This window comes from Corapipo altera, unplaced genomic scaffold, assembly GCF_003945725.1.
Source record: "Corapipo altera isolate COAL_440 unplaced genomic scaffold, ASM394572v1 1, whole genome shotgun sequence".
NCBI lineage: Eukaryota > Metazoa > Chordata > Aves > Passeriformes > Pipridae > Corapipo > Corapipo altera.
The window spans coordinates 7,516,781-7,539,286 of NW_020884873.1; the positions used below are offsets into that span (position 1 = coordinate 7,516,781).

General features: G+C 41.1%; 1 protein-coding gene across 4 annotated transcripts in view; it reads right to left on the bottom strand.

Annotated features, from left to right (window-relative positions):
- The window catches only part of DENND5B (DENN domain containing 5B), a 113,854-nt gene that overhangs the window by 55,756 nt on the left and 35,592 nt on the right, over positions 1 to 22,506 (bottom strand). For 2 of the 4 annotated variants that reach the window (XM_027658897.1, XM_027658895.1), the window contains exons 2-4: positions 12,482 to 12,547; positions 5,867 to 5,976; positions 45 to 711 (exon numbers count right to left, since the gene is read on the bottom strand). In XM_027658897.1, the coding sequence (XP_027514698.1) occupies positions 45 to 711; positions 5,867 to 5,976; positions 12,482 to 12,547 (843 nt within the window). The remainder of the gene's footprint in view (positions 1 to 44; positions 712 to 5,866; positions 5,977 to 12,481; positions 12,548 to 22,506) is intronic. The other 2 variants (XM_027658907.1, XM_027658904.1) reach the window with 1 other exon arrangement.

Below are 22,506 nucleotides of genomic sequence, written 5' to 3' on the forward strand. Positions count from 1 at the left end.
CCGATGGAAACAGACCCAACATGCACCGCTGGACAAGCGCCCACCTTGTGAGTACAGAAGGATCTGCATCTCCAGAAGAACGCAGGTGAAAACCTGGACCAGGTTCTCCAGGCCCAGCAGCTCAAAGACCTCTCGCAGTGGGTAATCAGAGAGCGGCAGCTCGTTGGGCCCAGGCCTCTGGCAAATGATAGGCTCATAAACCCCATAAAACTTGAGCGACCTCCCTGGGGGCGGCAGGGGCACCTCGTAGAGGATGTTGTGGATGTAGCTCTCCAGGGGCAGCGGCGGCGGCTGCTGGGAGGTCACTGCCTTATAAAGCTGGATCAGGAACTTCTTGCAGGCTTGCATGAAGGGCAGGGGGGTGATGAGGCATATGCACTTGGAGACGTACAGCGTGTCTCTGCTGATGTCGTAGGAGTTGTACCGCTGGAGCTTGGCGAGGGACGTGGCATCGCCCTCGTCGATGCTGCTGGCCAGGGAGTCCATGCTGCACGAGGAGGAGGCACAGACGCTGCTGTACTGCTCTGCATTGTGCATCTGGTACAGTGTTTGCATGGCCGTGCAGATCTGCTTGCTCGTGACCTCCTCGTAGAACGTGAGCACAAACCCATACGTACGAGAGCCGTCCTCTCTGGTGATGATGAACGAGTGGAGCTGCGGATCCCTGTTATCTGCCTGCGTCCTGAAGGACAGCCCTTTGGGCATACACAGCTAAGAAAAGAGAGAAGAAATAGACATAGTTAGCTAAGCTACAATTTTATTTTGTTATTTTTGCTGTACAGGCACATTCTTTTTATCCGCTGCATCACAACAAGTCATTTATTATTAAACATAATGCCCCTGAAAAGTATTCAAGAACAAACAGCCTGAAACTGATGCTACTTAAAAGAAGAGGTAGATACGACTGAAGAAAGGAAAACACCCTTCAAAATTACCCATCTATTAAGTCATTATGAGCCATTTTCGTTACTTTCTGAAATTATTTTCACTGCTGAATAGTCTTTGTGTCGTTTACTTAAGCATCATATAAAAACATCCAGTTTTGTTCTCATTTCCATATATCATCCTCACAGTGCTCTAAAATCAGAGAGCCAAGGAATCATCTTATACCACTGAATTAAAATTAAACAGACTTCTTAAAATTCTTTGATCTTCCCTAATTTTATGGAAAAAAACCTCAACAAACCAAACCCCAAATTACTGGCAGCTATTAAGCTACTACATTTACTTTCTTCTTTAAGTGCTACAAAATAGCTTAGACTGGAAAAAAAGGGTGTAGGAGGGGATGGGGAGGGAAACACCCAAAATCTATGACAGCCTCCTTTTTGATTTACCATTCAGCAAAATCCTTTACAGTGATTCTACTACACTGGGTGTTTCTCTGAAATATGGTCCTGGTGATAACTGGAGGCATTTTTCCAGACATTCCTCGGGAATGCTATCAGCCATCTAATACAAAATAACAAACATCCAGCAAAACTTGTTTGAATGTGCATCAGCAGGAAACTCTTCATGTTCTAGCTAAATCAGTATGTTTATAAATGAAGAACTAAAGCTGCCTTTGTACCTTCCAACTGAAGAAATAAAAAAGAAAGAAGAGAGGGAGAGCCTTCAAAGTGTTCCTCCTTTTCCAAAAGGCAACAGTTGAAGTCAACTTTCCCAAGGGATGTGAACCTACACACAGCTGAGCGTATCCCCTACTGCCTCACCTTGACCTGGAGTAAATTCTTCTGATGGTAGAAGAGGTCAAGAGAAATAATCATATATTTTCAGGCACATCCTACCCTGAACTTCTGCAGTGCACCTTGCACAGACCACTTGAAAATCTGATTAAGCTGCTACCAGCCCAGCTGGGATTCATGCAAGTGGTCCAGACTCACTTCACAACAGGCTATCAGGCCCCTAAATTATCTAGGACAGCTCTTATATATTGTTCAAAAAGGTAATGTATAGGGAAATAAGTAGCATGGAGCTGACAAAAGAATTTAGTTCAACTGATGGGATTTGTTGATACATATCATGAAACTCCAGCTTGAACCATTTTTAAACAGCAGCCACATTTTCATTCAAAAGCTTTATAGCTTTTATTGAGACATTAACAGTAGTGCCATGGTTAAGGCTTCTCCAATAAAGAAGTAGTAAAAAATCCTTGTTTCGCACTTTATTTAAGTTTATTCTGCCCAATAAATATCTCTCTTCACCTCATTTTTTTGACAGGCTTGCTTAATAAAAATTTATTTCTAGAATGCAGGTTTTCAATGGTGGCTATAAGCCTTATCAAAGCCAACCAGGCTGAAATCACAGGTTTAAATCTTAATGCTATCAAAGATTATATTTTTCTTCACTCTACAGAAAAATACCTGCATAAGCAAATTATATATATGGCTAAGATCAAGAACAGATAAGCATCAGGGAAATGCAGACCAGCTGAGACAGTTTCAGAAGCCTGTTTAAATAAATTTCCTCCAAGACTTAATTATTATTCCCTTGTCCTTTATATACTGAGTATATACACACAAAGGGATACTCATCTATTAAGTTTCAGCCACAGCTTGACATATGTAGAATAACAACATTTTAAGACTCTGGCTGCAAACCCTGGCACAGAGACTGTTGCTGTTGTTAGACCTACAAGAGGACATGGGAGAAAGCAGAGGAAGAAAGAAAGAAAGGAGATGGGAAGCACCGAGGCAGGAAGAACAACCAGGAGACACTTAAGAAGCTGAGATCAAAAGGAAGAGCCTGCACTCATTTACCAGCAATACAGAAAGCTTTGAATTTGCGGTTAATGCATGAAAACTTTCATCTTGAGGCCTTGGACATCAATCACTTCCCATCTCATCTGTGTCACACATGCCACAGGAGAGTGTTAGGGAAGGGTAGCTTGGGATGTGCTAAGGGGGGTGAAATCTTTGCCTGCTGGTGTGAAGCTGGCTGGCTAACAGTGAGAAGGCAGTCAGTCACCTGTACTGCATCTCTGTACAAACACTGAAAACTGTCCAAGGTTACTGATCAAAGGACAGGATTTTGGTTTCCAGAGCACTTTACTATTTGCATTTAAACGTATTCATCAGCAGAAAAATGTGGAATTAAATTGTATTTGCAATAAGGCTTATAACCAAGATGGTTTGTGAAAATAAAAGGAAGCTGCACCAAGACAGTTAAAAAGGTATCAACTAATCCATAACCTGTCTCTAGAAGTCATGAGTAGGAGATACCCTTTCCCTAAACACAGAGGCAGGACACAGACACTGTAATCCTCCCCTCCTTCTTCTCCTGGACATCATCCCTTCCAGATATTTCTGAAGCAAAGGTCCCCTCTGGACCTCTGCCCACTAGCACTGGTTCATCTCTTCTCCATTAGATCCTCCATTTCACTTTTTAAGCCTCTATATATTTCTCATGTTCACAATATGCAGCGGCAGCAAGCTCCATACCCAAATTGCACTGTGGGTGAGGGGGTGGAGAGAAAGATGCTTTTGTTTGCGTTAAAGCTTGATCCTTCAAATTACACCAGGGAACCTTTGATTCTTTTATTTCAGTACATGAGACGTTAAACAGATAACGCCTCCTTGGAGTTCAGAAATACAGGCAAAGATTTATATAACTTGATGAATCAGAGGGCTAAATAGGAGGCTTGTTTCCTAAAAATTCCAGTTTCCTCTCTACTGATAACTTAGATTTGGTACAACACATCACTTGCAGAGTGACCACAGAAGATAGCACGTGAGGCTAGGCAGGGATAATCACAAAAAGTATGGGGGGAATGAAACACTTCCCTATTAAAGAGAACTCTGTACTTTGATACATACTTTGAAAGTGAGAGAAAACATGACTTTTAGGCAGTTTGACTGCTTGGAAGTTCAGGGGGTTATTTTTAAAGCAATAGGATGGTTCCAGAAGGCAATTGAAATTCCTTAAGCATCCAGCAAAGCCAGAGTTCTCACTAAGTTAACCTTCAAGGATTTGTGCATTTTCTTCTCTGAGGAAAATTGCTTCTGGAAGCTCACATAAAGCAAACACATAGGCAGAACTAATACAGCAAGGCAAGATCAGAAAGGCCAATAATTGCCTCAAGGGATTCTGTGGAGGTGGATATTACTTTAAATGATGCTTCAGATCAAAACAATAAAGAAGTTTTCCAAAAGATGATTTAAAATATCATTAAATACTGCTGCTGTTAGTAAATGTGTTTTTTTTCCTCCAAGACACATTGCAAATGAAAGATGTGTTCTTCAGCTGTTTGATTTTAGTTGAATGAAGCTCAGTTCAATTATTTTATTTTAATAGGTCTCTTGCTGGTTTTAGCATTCCATTTTTTTCTGATACTATGACTACATTTCAGGAATATTAGACATTTTCAACTGTAATGTGAGAGACAAATAATGCAGCAATTCCAGCTGCTATATTCCTGCTGCACAACCCCCATCACAGCTCCTCTTAACATCCCCAATTCAAAGGCAGAACTAAAAGGCATAAATAGCCTTGGCAGTTGAATTATTACCATCTTAACTGCTGATGAAGCATCACTCAGAGTCCTCCGTGACTTCTGTATAAGCAAAGTGATGTGGAGACCTGCCCAAATACCACACCAGCTCCATCAGTGCACATTTGGAAGCAGAGGACAGAAATCCCCAGCTGTCAGTAGGCAGAGGGAGTGACTGGGCTCATCTCTGCCTTTCAGTGCATGTGCAGTGCCACAGTATCAGTTCTATGTCACTGCTACTTCCAGCTCCTGTATTTCCATGTTAAATATTTGGCACAGTGCTTAAAAAGAGAATTCAGTGAAAACTGCGATGAACTTCAGATTTCTACATCTTCGTGATTGCAGGGAAGTTACAAATTCATTTTTGTGTTTGCAAAAGCCATTTTATTGTGGGGTTTATCTATTTTTCACCTCTCCTGGGTGAGGGTCAGGAGATTCTCCTGACTTCATACCTGCACCATACAATGAGATCAGGTCTGTTTTGTAGCTAGTATGCAGTCCTACCCTATGCAAATGCAAAGAACATCTAAACCAGACTGGGGGGTAAAGGGGCTCCCTAATTTTCCAATATTGAGTTAGATCCAATACACATTTTTGAAAACAGCAAGAAGCTGGTTGCTTTTAAGTTGTAAAACAAATAGTATTTTCTATACTGGGAAGCTCAAACACCAGTAATCTGTTGTCAGGTTACATTCCTAAGAAGTGCTTCGCTGATATTCAAAATATCCTTTGAATATCAGCTCTTCAGAGAAATTCCCAGTGGATCATCAGTCTTTCAGTTGCCACTGCCTCTCCTACAATAACTGTTTTTTCCTCCCTTCCCAGTCCATGGGACTTAGCAACATAGATCCCCACATCAAATTTAGCTGAGAGGAAAGAGATGTACCAAAGATGCATTGATGCAGAGGTGCCATTAAAAGTGATTATCCAGCAACAGCTGTGATTAAGGTAAGTTCCAGTTTCTGCATAAAGATTCCTCTTTCCCTTGCTATATGCAGAATCACAAGGTGTTTTGTACTCAAAAATTTCACAGGGATATTAATATCTTAAAAATTCCTTGTTTTGCCTCCTGTGGATATGTATCCCTTCTCACCCAGTCACTGGGACGGTGGTTAGATTTGTTCCATCATGGAGTAGATTTAAAACTACAACTAACAAGGGAAATTCAGTATTTTACTTTTGCTGCACCTGAAAGTATCTTGTATTTTCACAATACCTCCTCCTCTACAGCTTTCTGACCAGCACACCCAGTGGGTCCTCTTAGTCCCAGCAGAAGCACCCCGTTCATCACATCACAAGGGCTGGTTGTAAACAACCCAGGAACTGCTTAAGAGTTGAAATTGTCAGGTAACAGCTTGAGAAGAGAGTTTCTCTACCTACCATGTTGACAGCATCCTGGTCAAAGGGGTTCCACTCGATGTTCTGAGGATAATGGGCCAAAACTTTGGACTTGAAGGTTCTTCTTAAGGGACTCTGGTCGAAATTCTCTCCTGTAAAAAATGAAGAAATAATGACTTGTCACAGGAGTGTGGCTTCAGAGGGAGCTCACTTGGGCAGCTTTTTTTTTTTTTTTCTTTTTTTTTTTTCTTTTTTCTTTTTGTTTTTTTTTGTGAAATCTGAAGGGCATTTTCACTTCCAACAGAGGTACTACTCTTAAAAGAGAAACAGAAAAGATGCACATTCGGTCTGACCTTACCCTCCTTCCCACAAAATCTTAAAAACCAGTTTCCAGCTTAGTATTTACAGCATGGAAATATAGTCAAGAGAAAAATGACTGCTGCGATTTTATAGAAAAAGATCCTGAAAGGAACTGAATTCTTGACCTTCCCCTATAGCTTGAATATCTAGAGATGGCTTTACTTAGTCACTGAAATAGCACTTCCCCTCAAGTTTGTTAGAAACTGTCTTAAGGTCAACAAAAAAATATGAGCACCTCTTGGCTATTATAAATTATTCAAGGATTCATTACAGATGATCTGTTTTATATCACAAGTCCTGTGTGAAAAATTAAACATTTACTTTTCTCTACGTCAAATTTCGAGGGCAGACATTTTCCACACAAAGAATCCAGCAAATGCAAGGAGGAAGATCGAAATTAGACTTCAAGCAGAAATGCATCCAGTTATCAGCATACAAATACTGTATTTCACAGTGATATTTTTAATGGAGTTTCCCCCACTGGATTGCCTACAGTATGCAAGAGAGCCATCAAAACAAGAAGTTAAAGTCTATTAATTAAATTACCATCTACTACACTTTTTTCAGGTATCAGGTTACTAATTCCAGTGTTCTTGCTTTAAAAACTACGAGTGTATCTTTTCTATTCATTTGCTTTCTGAGAGAGATGAACGGGATGGTGCCTTAGGTTCATAACGTGGAAAGTTTTTCACTAACTCCTGCTTTCCACTTAAAAGCTCCCTCTGGGGCTTCTTAATGTTACCTAAGTACTTCTCAAAATACATTACTGAAATAGAATTGGATTTCTTCTCTTTACAAAAGAACATTATTTCTCCTTATACTTAAAGAGTGAACCAATATTTCACTAATGTTTTTAATGAGAGATTATTTTGGATTAAAAAATAGTCAATCGCTTGGTGAGTTCTAAAGGCAATTCACCAGTCCTGAGGTCACTAACCCCTCTCTGAAGGCAACATGGACCACAGGTGTATAACCTGTGTTTTCTGAGTTACATACAACAGCTAATCCTTCGTGCAGCGAGCAGCCTATGAGGTGTTGCAAAATTCACAGTTCAGGAGTTACTCGAAGGTTTCTGAGGCTGCATCCACTCGGCACATTCCCTTTGCTCCTTGCAAAGCACAGTCTACACAATTATTTGTCTCAGAGTGAATTGATTCAAGGAACTTTCTGTACAAACTGACATGTCAAAGTAGAGTTTTTTGCTTTTTTTTACCTGGCAGAGCTTGGGGTCTGGAGGTAATTGCGGGGAACACAAGGTAATGGAGAAAAACACAGTGGTAGTTCACCAGGTAAAAATTATCAGGGCAAAGTTTTAGGAGGGTTGAAAACCATTTTTGTATGAAACCCTTAGCACATCTTCAATGCAGAGGGCAGAAGCTGCACTGTGTCTCAGGGGCCACAGTGGCAGGGCCATTGCAGCAGCACCTGCACAACAGAGGCAGGTGGAGGAAGAGGAGGCAGAGGTCAGGCATTTCTTACACCAACACCAGCTGCCTGTTTGGTCAGGAAGGGGAAGCAGAGGCTTATGCTGGAGTTTCCCTCCACAAGGGTGCATGTAGGTGGATGGAAATTCCTCAAGACACGTGTCAGTGGTGCTGGGATTGCATCTCACCCTGCTGTGAGAGCCACTGCACCAAGTTCAGGAACCCGGTGGAGCAGAGCAAACCAGCTCCTCCAACAGCACTCACATGCGAATGCATTCAGAGGGTTTAAAATCTTTTTCTTCCCAAGTAATCGCTATGATTTTAAAGATATCGTTATTTTTACACAATGGATCATTTTGAACACAGGATTTAGACACATTGCAGCATTGTGGTGAAATCACCATGTGGTGAAATGTGGTGTTCAAAAAAAACATGTGTATGTGGCACTTGGGGACATGGTCTAGTAGTAGCAAGGCAGTGCTGGGTTAACGGTTGGACTTTATGATCTTAAAGGTCTTTTCCAACCTTAATGATCCTATGATTATTTTTCTTCTAGTCCTACACCTGTCTCACTTCGTTTTGGTGAGTAACCATGTGGGGAGAAAAGCAAATAAGCTTCAAGAAGGCTGTTTTGGGCTGGGGAGGAGAAAAAGTCTGAGATGATGCAACACTGCAGCTGTATTTCCTGGAGAAGGAAATGGTAAGGTGAGGAGTGGATGAGGGGACTGGGGAGATCTCACTCTGTACAACTGCCTCAAAGGAGGTGGTTGTGAGGTGGGGGTCAGATTCTTCTCTCAGGTAACAAGTGACAGGACCAAAGGAAACAGCCTCAAATTGCATCAGGGGAGGTTTATACTGAATATTAGGAAAAATTTTGGGTTGTTAAGCATTGGAATGTGCTGCTCAGGGAAGTGGTTGAGTCACCATCCCTGGAGGCATCTACAAGACATGCAGACATGGTACTTAGGGACATGGTTTAGTGGTGGACTTGGTAGTGCTGGGTTAATGGTCGGAGTCAGTGATCTTAGAGGCCTTTTCCAAACCAAATGATTCTATGATTCCACATGAGGAGCTCTGGTAGGCAAAAGCAGCCTGTTTCTGGAATTGCTCAAGGCAAACCAGAAATCCAGCAAAAGTGTATGCATCACTGAAATAAAGAAAACTGAAGTTATTAGCTAAATTGGATCAAGTTCAGAAACATGAAGACCCTCTCTCCATGCTCAGTTACAAAGTCAGATTGAAATACCAAAAAACAGAGACCATTACTCTACTGCAGAACATGGCAGTAGAATAATGTCTTATTTTGGTCTAAAAGTTCTTTGCAGAGGCATTAGAGATAAAGATAAAATGCCACCCACCAATTCCTAAAGCTTCACAAATAAAGATCCCAACAACCAACATCAGCAAAAATTCTCTCTCCGGGTATGTACTTAAACATACTCAGCAACATTTTTAATTCTTAGTATCAACCATAATTAATGTGCTTGCATAATCAAACAAATATGGATGAGGTTATTGCCTAATTAGATCTTCAAGAATTCTCACATCTGACAGAGTTTACCTGACAACTGTGAATTGGCAGAAAGGCAGATATTTGATGCTAAACTTGTTTGGTTGCTTCTACTAAAATTTAGAAGAACTGGATGACTTCATTAAGTTCTCCACTACTGACAGCAAATGATTGCTGGAGTCCAAATTTCTTTAAAGTGTTCCTTTTCCATAACACAAAAAGGTTACTGTAACCTCGTGGATGGATGCTAATTGGGTAATGTGCATGCTTCAGAGGTACTCATCACTTTTGCAGTTCAACACTTGAGTCCTTCAGAGGTTCTTTGGGGGCTAGTGTTCCACTCTACATCACAAAGATGTTGTAAAAACACCTTTTGCTTGAAAAATTTATTTCCAAGTTAGACCAAAAACTATCACTGGGGATGCAAGAGCAGTGAAGGCCCTGATATCTTGTTGTTCTTATTATTTAACATCCTTCATCTCATTTTTCCTATAAACCACCACCACCCCCAACTTGGGGGGCAATACTCTGGAGCATCTAGAACCAGTGGAGAAAAACAAGGCGTATTTGCCAATCAAGCACTGTAATAATGATAAAATGAGGGTTTCAGTCAGCTTTTGGAAGTGACCAATAATTTGTATGCTGCTGAAGATATTTGTGCAGTTGTTTAGATGACAGATAGGTCTAAAATGTTTTGGTTGTAAAGTACAAGCAATGCTTTAAGAAATCCAGCTTCCCAAAACCAGCAGTTACAATGTTCTAGTAGGCTGACAACATGGATTCATTTTATCCAAGAAAGCAGATGGCACAAACAACTTACCTTTGCAGAGTCTCTGCAGTGTTTGCATTTTACTACTCCGAAGGTTTAAAAAAATATAAATTAAAGGTAAAACACACATGGACAAAATACAATTTTCTCAATCAGTGATCACAAAACGAAAGAGAAAAAAAGCCAAGAACCCACACCGCAGTGAATCAATCAGTTGTTAGCTCAAAAGAACTCAACATTGCACCCCCCATACAAAGCTACCTCCCAGAAAGTCAAACAGGGTAAGCTTTTAGAGGAGACACACAATTTAGGAAAGAAACAGTATGAGAATATGACAGCAAGCAGCCAGCATGTCAGGGTGAAATGGCATCCTTTGGCCAAACTAGCAGGAAACCCCTCAACTCTCACTGAAATGAGATGAGAGACAAGGACCACGACAGCCAGCCCCACACTGACAAGCAGCTGGAAGAGAACCACAGGGAGCAAAACCTTCTTGGCAAACAAGAGGGAAGGGATCTGGACCAAAGGGTACCTGATAGTATCAGCTCTGAGCCTTGGTAGTTCTGAACTACTGAGCCACACGTGGCAAAGAATTTACTTAGCTGTTATTCTAGACAAACAGCGAATTTTCATTAAAGTTACTATGTGCTTTTAAGTGCTTGCTTAGTAACTTCCCAAACAGGATTAGCAAGGCACATTAAAAATGAAGTAAGTATCAAATGTGAATTGAATCCATATACTAAAATATTAATGGGCAGATAACAGTACTGTGAATGCAGACAGAAACATCTTATTTGGTGTGTGGTGCCCATTCATGCAAACAGTATAACTCATAGGGTAAGCTGGCCCTCAGAGGCAAATTAAAAAAATTGGGTTCGAATAGAAGCCTTTTGCTCTCAGGATATTTTAAAAAAATATTCAAGTACTTTTCAAAATTGTATAAAATGTGTCACACTCAATTTCCATTTCAATTGGACACTACATCCTATGTAACTGTACTCTTCACAACCAGTCCCTTTAAGGCACTGGTTTTTAAAGGAACATTTAGTTTCAAATTAAAAGCAAATGGTGAAGTGACAGATGCTAGATCAAGAAAAACTGTGCTAATTTAATTTCAAAATGAGAAGATTTCTCAAAATTAGAAAATATCTGTGTTTTGGATACAGGATACAATTACTAGGGAAATGCAGCTACAATTGTGAGGTTGTCAGTCATGATGGCTTTCATAAGAGTGATCCTATGTATAAATGTAGTGATCTTAAGGTTTAAGCAGATCTGTTTCAATTAATAATCACAGCTACAGAGGCATAGAAAGCCATGTACCAAATAGGCAGAGGCATCCCTCCACCCACACCCTCTGGTCCAGGGAATGCAAGCTATCTGTCTCTCCTTCCAAGCTCTGGAATGTCAACAGGAATGCCTGTGACTACAGAAATAAAAATATCTTTTATTCCTTTAGAGGAACATACTGGCAGCACAACTATGTACAGTGCTGGGCCTCGTGGTGACCATCTCTTTGATAGCTATTTCCAGTTAAAAGTGTTCAGCACATCCAGCTACGTTCTCTGCCTGCAGACGGAACTTTAGGTTTATTCTGGATGACCCTGCACAAGAAGCAAATAGTATACAAGGTGTGAGTGAGAAAACAATGTGGGAGCAGCAGTAACAGCGCTTGGCTTGGGAGCAACTAAGCTGTTAATTGTTCAGGAGCTGGTAAGTTTAAGTAGCCCAGAAACTGCTCTGCTGGTTTTACTCTGAGCCCCACTAGGATGCCAAGGTGGCAGTGGAAGGCTAGTCAGAGCTCAAGGACATTAACTCAAAGGTGTTATTTCTGAGCACAGTCTCACAGTAGAGAAGGGAGACAATATGAAAGAGAGGACTGGGACAAAGCAGGCAAAACAGTTTTCATACCATATTTTTAAAATCTGCATTGTCTGTAAGACGGTGGTGGCTGTCTGGGGAGCGGTTGAGGAGGGGGTCGGTGTCTAACCTACCTTTTGCACATTGATACATAAAGGAATTGATGGATCACATTTAAGCAGGAAGCCATAGGGGGTTGTGTACTCTTCAATACATTATTTGGATTTTTTGAGGGCAGGGGTGGGGGTGTGTCTGTGTGAACCTCACCAGTATTACTATTTAAATCTAGACTGCAAAACATGCTTCCTTGAGATGTCAGGAAACTTTGGGTCTCTGCAGCAGATATTGGTGCAGCTGGACCTCCCAGTCCCCTTTGTTCACAAATCCACACAACCAAGCCTATCTAAATTTGTAGATAAGTATCCTCCAATGCAAGATATTATTCAGTCTTTATCAAGCACAGAAAGATCTAGCATATCTCATCTCCACCAATATACTGACTCCACTACTGGGATTTTGCTGGAGAGGGGAAGCACATCTGCCGAGAGAGCATCAAGAAATAGAACAAAATTTACCAGATATTGATTTAAATTAGGTAAAGAAATAAAAAAGTCCAAGGATTTTGGCTTTGATTTTGATCTCTGATCCTTAATTTGATTCAAGGGGAGTTGGAAGACTGAAAATAAAGAAACAGAGAGGGCCTGGTGATTGTTTTGTCCTTAACTCCTTTTTACCTGAGGTTTTGTCTGCAGTATCTGAGCTCTTGCCATGGAGATCTGCTTGTAGCCATTTGTACAAGACTACACAACATAACAGACAGAAATAAAAAAAAACAAAAACAAAAACAAGTATGAACAAAATGAAAAGACATCCAAATGTACTGGGGAAGGGAAAAAATGTGAACCAGACATTAAATACTCCCCCTTGCAATCTCTCTTCCCCCCACTACTGGCAAGGGTAAATCCATGTGACAAATAAACCCCTCTATGACCGTATTACTACAGAGGTGTTGAATGCAATGACAGACATGGTAGAATACTTGACAAAATTAGTAACAAGATTAAATTCTCAGTACTTCAAACAGCATCCTGCCTTACAGCTTTCCTATTATGAAAGACATCTTTGTTCACATATTGAGCCATTCCAGAGCCCATGAAACTCAGGGGGGGAAAAAAAGACATCAGTTCTTCAACTAGTGTTGAACTAAACCCAAGAAGTTTTATTTAACATAATACTGTTAGCTATGTTGTTACACCTTCAATCCTGTACTGCATACCATTTTCAGGACTTCCTGAAGTTACCTAATAGCTCTAGTCATCATTTCTGTCTCATAACTGGGTGTTTTTAGACTAAAATTTGGATAAATAAGCTATGTTTAGAACTTGGCTGAACAATTTTAATGTCTTCCAGCAACAGCTATCCCAGCAGGCACTTCTAATGGAACAGCTTCCTCAGTTAGCCTGCCTAACTAAGGTTTCTTCCAACTGGCTTGCTCATCTCCTGCAGAAAACCAAAAAATGTTTTCAGATACCATGGAACTTCTTCATCAAAAAAGTTGCATTTGCACACTACACAAAGGCATTACACAATCCTTCTCAAGGTAAATCTATTTTTATAGACATGGCACACACATTAGAGCTGCAATACCATTGGCCTCTCTAGTGATTCAGTTCCTAGGTGTAAATTCAGAGTATTTCCACCACAACCTCATACTTGATCCTGTTCAGAGGACCAAGACAGTTCTGCCAAGGCCAGATTTTTTTGGAAGGTAGCACTCAGCAGAGGGCACAGGAGTTCTTCCAATAGAGATTCTTAGATGTGAATTTGTATTTTAGAATAACTTTCTCTTTTCTTTAGGATACACCTGAAGATAGCCCACATTAGAATCTGCAGGGTAATGTTTTCCCACCCCACGCATCTTAAGTTATTTCATTCTACTGTTGAGTTGCTTGAACTAAAAAGTTTTGTAAATATTCAAATTAAAGAAACAAAACAATTGTCAAAGTTAGAGAAGACTTGCTAATTACCCATTATCCACACTACCTTTACAACTCTCTCTGCCAGGCTGTCCTCTCAGTTCTCCCCTAAAGATTATCATACAAAGAGAACTGGGCACTGAGCTTCCACGGACTTTGCCACCACCTCTGCAATAGGAAGGGTGAAAAGGGAAGATGTAACAACTTTGTGAAATAATGTATAGCTCAATGAACTGGGACAGGTTTCTACTACCCATTTCAGCACTCTGACCATTTATTATCATCAATCATGTGGCTAAACAGTCACAGATGTTACGTAAAAACTCCTGCACAAGAAGTCAAATTGACAACAGACAGAGCTATGGACACCGTTGTACAGCCTAATTCTTTACACAAACACAATGTAATGGAATAATACCATTGCCACAAACTAATTACACTTAGGAAAGGCTCACTATTTCAAAAATTCTTTTAAAAAGGAGTTTTGTCCACCCAAGAGTTATGGCACATCTAAATAAGGATAAAAAGGCTCTAACATGAGAAGTTTAGGTTCCAGCATCCTTTCCTTCTGACCTTGATTAAAATACTGAACTCTCTGCCTACAGAGTAACACTATACAGCACCAACATTATCAGAGTCTTAAAATAGCCCCAAGTCCCAGCTGCCAACAGACCACAGACATCTCACTACACTCACCAAGAACTATGAACTATACCACCCCTTTTACATAAAACTTGCATCATAATCTCGTCAAATTAAAAAAACCTGTGGCTTAAATTACGTCAATTTGGCTGATTATTTGCATTGGGGTGGGCAGAGTTAAAAAACCAGGTACCCAAGGCATGGTGCTCCTACACAATTGCCTGCTATCTTTTTGTTTAGTTACACAGCAAGTGAGCATTGTACATAAAACCATACGAAGGGTTAGAAATCCAGCTCTCAGTTCCCAGAAGAACAGCAGAGTGAAAAATTTTCAAGCAAGAGCAAGACACCAGCACAGGTCCCTAAACACAGCAGGATGCTAAAGCCTGTCTAGCAAGGGATTCCTGGCTTTGGAGCAACAGGCACCCAGCTACAGTCTTGTGCTGAACTGTCAAAAAAGTGAAGGTGTCTAAAAAGATGCCATCATATTCTCTATGAAGTTTGGACAGATTCCTACTCATTGCAATCCCTGTTTCCCACTCCTCATTTCATGTGCTCACCTCCCTCCATGAACAGAACACAGAATGAGGTACCCAGTCATGCCTTTTGCACAGGACACCTTTCACGCTTGAGCTTTCTACTTATTTACCAGGACAGGATCGAGTTCAAATAGACCTGATTTCTGTCTCATTCTCAGTCTGGTTTTGGAAAAAGACTCACAATTATAATTTTTTATTCAAATGAATCTTAAAGCAGGTTTTGTTCTCTACTCCACTATAACAGAGGTAGTACAAGCGTCTTGTCTCAGGATCTGCTTTGCTACAGTTGGTATTTCTGGAGAAAAGGGGAAGAAAAGACCACAACCCACAAACAACCAGAACTTGTCATCCTAAAAATCCCTGTATTATTACTGTTTAGGTTTGTGTGCGAGAATGCAGGAAAGAAAGGGGAGTTTTTCAGTAAACTTTGCTTTGGGGCTTTTTTATGACAAGAACAGCCTTATTTTTATAATTCCATCAATCTAGTTGTCTTTCAAACTGGGCTGTACTAAAATAGATATTTTTTTTTTTAAAACCACTCTGTAGTACACATAATATCATGCACCAATATCAATCTCCACTCATCAGGATAGCAAGTTTCAGGTGTTTTGTTACTTGAAGCAGTTTCACCAAAGCTGTGTTTATACAGTGGCAGAGTGTGAATGAATTCACAGATTTAAAACCTTCTGCCGCCCTAATTAAGCTTAGTTTGCAAGTCACTACAAGAAAAGAAAGAAGTTTAATTTGGGCTGGAATGTTTTCAGCACTAAACAACTGTGATATAAACAGAGTACAGAGATGCCCATACTGCAGCTCAGCTAACCAACTATGCCTGACTGGGGTTTTGCTTTTTTCTAGCTTTCCTTTTACCCATCTCACACAAGTTTGGGGTCTCAGTTCCCTGGACTCAGCACTGTTGCACTGCATTTCTCCAGTTTAAAGGAAGCCCTTGCTTTCTGATGTCCCCAAGAGCTGTCCCTCGGTGTACTCAGCCATGAAGAGGATCCAAAGGACTAGTGGTTGGTTTTTACTCAGCACTTTCCATAGGTTGTGGTGATAAGAAGGAATTTATCCCCAGTTTCCAGGGAAGATTCTTCTTCTTCAAACAGCACAATCCACAACCCACTAAAGGCACTCAAGACAGCTACTTAGAACACCCTGAGCAGGGACAGCCTCTTTGCAGTGCTCTGAAGAACTGGCCCACACATCTGTGAGGTTTAGACAGCTGGTTTTCTCAGTGGGCAAAAAGTGGATTTAAGGAGAGTGGGCCCAGAAGCGGTCCCTCACTGTAGTGAGTTACTTTTTTGCACACCCTTTACAAGCAAAGGGTTACAGGAAGACAACTGTTGCCTGTCAAAGGCTGCAGCTGCTAAGCTTTATGAAAACTTAGTTAAAAAGTGGTTTTGATGAGAAAAGGGTCTGGCAAAGAAAAAACTTTGCTTCTTGTGGTCAAGAAAGCTCTTTCATCGGCATAAAGCAGAAACACTCCCTTGTGTAGCACAAACTTTGTTTAGGGAGTTCTGAAAAACTGCTGTTTAAGCTGCTGCCAATAAAGAATTGTCCTTATGACAGTCTCCAAGAGCCAGTCTTCCGCCAGTTTTCAACAAATGAATCCTTTCAGAGTAAGAGAAGACAAAAAAAACCTTCTCCACGCTGAAAAGTCACCAGAACCCTCAGGCAAGGCTTGAAATTACCAGAGCTTCTGGACGGAGAAGGGTGGTGAGCAGGAATGAAGATGCAGAGAGACAAGGATCTGCTGCCCACGCAGCCAATATTGGTCCTTAATGCTGGTACTTCCACTTAAGAACTACCCCAGAAACCATTTCAGTTTGGAGATTCTTCTCAGCTGCTTCAACCCAGTGCTGCACCACAATAACTGGAGATCAGCATATCACTGCAAATGCTTCCAATGCAGGAAAAGTTGTCACTGAGACAAGGCATTTATGCAACATGCTGGATGATGCAGTTATTATTAGCTCTGAAAAAAACCCAACAACTTTAGTTTTGTCAACTAAAAGTGTTAGAATATTGTTAAGAGGTAAAAAATATCACATTGAAAGAAAGATCAGTTGTTGTAACTACTCAGTTAAAATACCTTTTCTGCCATGAACATCTCTGCAAGAACCTACATGTCTTAGTCAACACCAACTTTGTTTACAATCTGAAGAACAGGTTGCTGCCAGTGAGTTTATAGAAGGGATCATTAAGAAGCTATCAGTGTGCAGCAATTGTGCATGTAAGGCACACGAAAAATATTTGTTATGCTTGTGCAAACATTAAGTAAATCACTGCTAGTTAGATACAGCTTTAGTTTTTTTCACTGCAGCAGAGCTCTAAGTATTTCAGACAAAGTATAAACAAATAGATATATCCTTAATCAGTGCTGCCCATTTTGTGGCCAGTTTCCAAGTCTACTGAAAATACAGAAAGCTGAAACCAGGACTCAACCACCAAGTCACTGTAAAGTGTCAGGATTCAAATCCAAAGGCATGGACAAATATTAATTTCTGGATCCAAACTAGACTCCAGGTGGGAAACTCAAAGCATAGCAGGATTTCTATTTTGCCTTTAGATTTAGTTCTGATCCCTACAAAGGCTACCAGAAACTAAATCCTTTGGCTTCCCTTAACACCTTGGGGAATATTAGGTGCCAAAGCATCTGTAGAAAGATGGATCTCATTTGAAAAGGCCAGAAGAGTAATTGTCTCTGGGTTCAGCTCACAAATGCCCCTGTGCCTCAGATCCTTTCTTCCCTTGTCCCACTCATCCCCACAGACATCTGGAAATGGAGGATATTGTGATTCTGCAAGTGCAGTCCTAACCTTTGTGCCTTAAAAGCACCACTTCAAGGCTTCTATCACATTTCCTCTCTGGTGTATTTTAGGATTGCCTGCTCTCCCAACAACCCAGTTGCCATCAACAAAATCTCTTAAAGAACACAGGCAAAAACTCAAAAGGGATCAGTGCAAAGGGCTCTGTATCTTAAAAGTCTCTCCTTTGCCAAAGCCCAGTAATTAAAACCAGTCTCTTGCCTCTCTCTCCCCTCACATTTCCACTTCCAATCCTCTAAAAATCCCTCTATAGAGTAATAAATATCCATGTAAGAACAGTACGTTTCAGGGATGTTTTTAGACCCTAAAGCTAAAAAGACTGCAGAGAACAACAAATGGGAACTGTGAACATTTCCTGGCCTCAGAAAGCATTGAAAAGAGCCAGTGGAACTCTGAAAGTGGACCTGGAGAGATGTACAAAAAGAGAGTAAGAAACTGAAGTCCACTTTCACCCAAAGTGCGTGTTTTGCCTATTATTTCAGTGCCCCACTAGTAGGGATGAAAGCAGCAGAGGACAGAGATCTAAATAACCCTAAAAATTACTTGGCATTTGAGCAAATGTTTCGTCTTTACCACTAATCCACTAATCTTTCAGTGCCTGGATCCCAGGTTGATTGGCATGCTAAAAATACATAGGTAGAAGGCACGTAATTGCTGCTCTAATTTTTACGTAACCGTGAGCTGTCACCAACTCCAGAGAAGCTACTTCTAAACCAAGGCTTTTAGAGCCAAACAGACACTTGGAGTCCCCCTGGCCACTGCACACAACCCCTGCTGTTTCTGCATGACATATGTTATTGTATTTTACACATTCCTTTCGCATAAAGTGGAATTTTATGGAGTTAAATAAAATGCTTCACCTAATGAGGCAAGACATACCATGCTGTTTTGGAGACCTCGGTAGCTGTTACAACATTACATATTAGAAATGGAGTATTTTTGTGCTGAGCAGATCAAGGCTGCATTAGGCATGGGCCATAGCTAAACACATTTTAGTAACTATGGTTTCTGTGAGTATACAGAGGTCTGGAAAGTCTAATAAATGCAGGGAAGTGCCATGCAAAAGGAAAGACAACTAACAAAATGTATGGGATCTGAAAACAATGGTGTCTTGGTGTGACAATGTGCAACAGCTAAATCTGAGCATCCTGTTACAAAAAAAAAAAAAAAAACAACCAAAAAAACAAGAGCATTTCCATTTTGCTTGGGAAAAGTTGCTATTCCTTCAAATCAAGTCAGGAGAGACTAGTTTTTAATGCATAAGGATGGGTTTCAATAGTCCCCACTCAACATTCCCTATAAAACATAAGCCCACCAACAAAAGAGCATTATTCTGTGTAAAAGAGAGTGTATGTGTAATGTATTCACAAGCATATATATGTGCATGCTCCCTCTCTCCCAAAGAGAGGGGACTGGCAGGAACAGTCTGTTATGGTTCAAAAGCTGCACCCTGCACCTGGGGCTCTTCCACAAAATGGCCCCAGCAACAACAGAGAGTCCCCAAACCTGGGGCACCAGCTGGCTCATAATTCCTCACAAGACTGCGGTAGCATCAGGAGTTCCTGCATTGCTCCCATGGGATTAAAATTCCCATCTCAAATCAAACAGGATACGCACATGTCAGATTGAAGAGACGCAGGCATTTGCATACCTCTTCAGGGTTTGACAGGTTTCTGGTGATTTATTCTGCAACATGCAAATACACCAAGAGTATCCCTGATGGATACCTCCTCAGTGCACAGGTTAACAGGGCAGCGTGCCTTGGATTAAATATTTACATTTAGGAAGCAATTCTTTTTTAATACTTAAATAGGAAGCACACACAAGAGGAAAAATCGAAACTATAAATATTTGTGACAACAAATGATGTAGATCTCAACAGTTACACAGCTGTTAGCAATAAGTTTACCAGAGGATAGCTGAGCAAAAGTATTACTGGATATTTGCTGAAATAAAACCTGTAGTTCTATTATCAGGCTGAAAAAATACTTTCTTGTTAAGGGCTGTAAAATAATTCACTAATATAAGATTACCAGGACTATAATGAATATTTCAAGAGCTTCACATGTACACAGCCAGTCAGTCCAACGAGGCTGGTCTCCAAGTAGTCACAAGAACAGGGAGTGCATGTGGGGAACAGAATTCCCCTTTGAAATCAAAAAGACTATGTACGTATATGAGATTAAAGGAATTTGAGCACTTACATACATCTTACAGCTGCAAATTCAAGGGTCATGAAAGAATTACGAAACATTCAAACTTCTAGCTAAGATTATTTATAAGCCAAAACAACAAAGCTTCCAAAACACACTCCTCTTGCCTTAGAAAAAAGCTGCTTGCTAAAGTAGGACTCTACCTCAGGCTTTGAATTCAGCAAGTTTTATTCTGTGTTTATACTGATATGACAGCCTGAAAGTGACTTATTTTAATACAGAAATATGAAACTTCAACCTGAATCTGTATCTTGTGGCATCAGAGTATCAATTTATAAACAGCCTGAGGAACTTTCTGTTCTAGTGGTGCTTCTCGTTAACCCCTTCCCAAAATTAATGCCTCCCCAAAGAAACATCCTTTTGCCACTCATTCCAGAGCTCTAAACTCTTTGGTGTATTTATTCAGGTATCCCCCTCACCCTTCCTGCTTCCTTTTTATACTGGTGCTTCCCAACATAGCTGGTTTAGGCTGCAGGTTAGTGCTGAGCCACATTTCATTCAGGTCAGGAACACTTTGATTTTACAGTGAGGGTAACAATCCTCCAACAGCACTATTCCATATCACCTTCCCACCTCTCCACTGCTTCCTCCATGCCTAAAGAGATGATGGATTTTGATACAACCCATGGGGGTAAATCTTGAGCAGTTGACTTAATGGCAGGAAAACCTGAGCCTCATATAGGCACAGGCCCTCCTCCAGGTCAGATCAAAGTGCAGTTGCCCTACCCAAATGATAACACACAGACTCACATGACTCCACAACAGTCATCCAGCTGGACTCCCTGACAGAGGTTTGCACTTTCTTTGGCAAATTACAGCATTGCTTCATCTCCCTGAACCATCAGAGAATGTCAAAGAAGCCATGCAATTAACACTGTCTAAAACAACTGGTGTTCCCCAAGCCTTTTAGTTTCTGCTTTGAAAATGTGTTTAATTGTAACTTTGTGTTAACCTGCAGAAGCAAAAGCACTTACTTCTGTTAAGACACAAGGTCAGTTTTTCCCTTTCCCCAACCTTTCTTTTACTTAATATTTTGGAAATTGTGCTCCTTTGAGAAATATTGTATCCTATGCAATTGTAGTTCAGTAAGCACACCACAGTAGAGTGTAAGTAACACAAAGCTGCACCACCTCGAATTTACTGGGAGGGTGGTGAGTAACTGGCACAGATTGCCCAGAAAAGCTGTGGATGCCCCATTCCTGGAAGTGTTCAAGGCCAGTTTGGATGGGGCTTTGAACAACCTGTCTAGAGCAAGGTGTCCCTGCCCATGGCAGAGGGCTTGGAACTAGGTGATATTTAATGTCCCTTCCAAGCCAAACCTTTTATGATTCTATGAATTTTCCTGAAGAGCCCTTCTACTTGAAAATCAATAATTAATTCCCTAACATGCAGAACAGCTCTGCACTTCTCACAGGATGCCCTGAGGCAGAAAGCAAGAAACTGAGATCTGGACAGGAGGGGAGCCCTCAACATAATGATCTGTCAGGAGAGCGTGGGTAAGCAAGTAGGACCTCAGGCCCCAGCATCGGCCATCACAGGGAGCATCAAATCCCACATTTGTCAGGGAAACAGGTTCTGTTCAAATAGACTTGCAGAGTCTTGCTGCTCTCTTCTGAAACCCGGTTTGTCATCACCAAGGTAAGAGTGAAATCATTCCAGCATCCCTTTAGCTGCCATCTGCGCTCCCACAGGGAGGGGGCTCAAGCTTGTCAAATGCCTTGAATTAAAAAAACCAACCTCTTACCTCAGAAGTGTCAAGAAGTGGCAATTTCAGGATAACAGCCTGAAGCCACTGGCCATCAGCAGAGCACACTGCCTATCATGGCTGGGTTTCGTGAACGAAGATTTGGGAAGGCTTTATCCACATTTGTTACAGGCACGTCGGTGACTTATGAGGCCAATACGTGACAGACATATCCGATTGCAAAAGGCACACTGCCTATGATTAAGCATGAAAAACAGGTCCCCAGAATCCAATCCCCAACTGCACTGGGGACAGTAACTTTTGAAGATTCAGAGACTCACAGAGAGACTCTGAAATTCAAAGTGGTAACTTGTTTAGGAAACAGTACCAGTCTTTAAGGACAGAAGAAAGGGAGTTTGGATTACAGCAAATACAGTTTCTGTTACTGGCCCTCCCTCTTTTAAACAGTTATTTTTGATCCCTATTGTCAGGGAAAGAATGAGACATATCATTAGCATGAACATGGCAGGAAAGATATTGCTGGAAGATGACCAGGGAAAAGGAGCAACCTGAGATGAGGTGTGCTTGGTATGGAATGGTCCAGTTTGCCCGGCAGTGTGGGACGTGAGACTGATGAGGAACCAGATCCTGCCCAGCCCTCCTTGTCTGCTCTGCCTACCTGCAGCACGGGCACAGCTCACACACAAGCCATGATTCTCTCATCCAGGACAGGAAAAAACCAAAACCAACCAATCGACCAAACAAAAATCAGAGCTACCGGAGTTGGAGAGGCTCATATATATTTTCCACAGATGTATGTGAGGACCAACCATTTCAATGACTGTTTAAAGATGTGCATTGGAAGCTCCCTTGA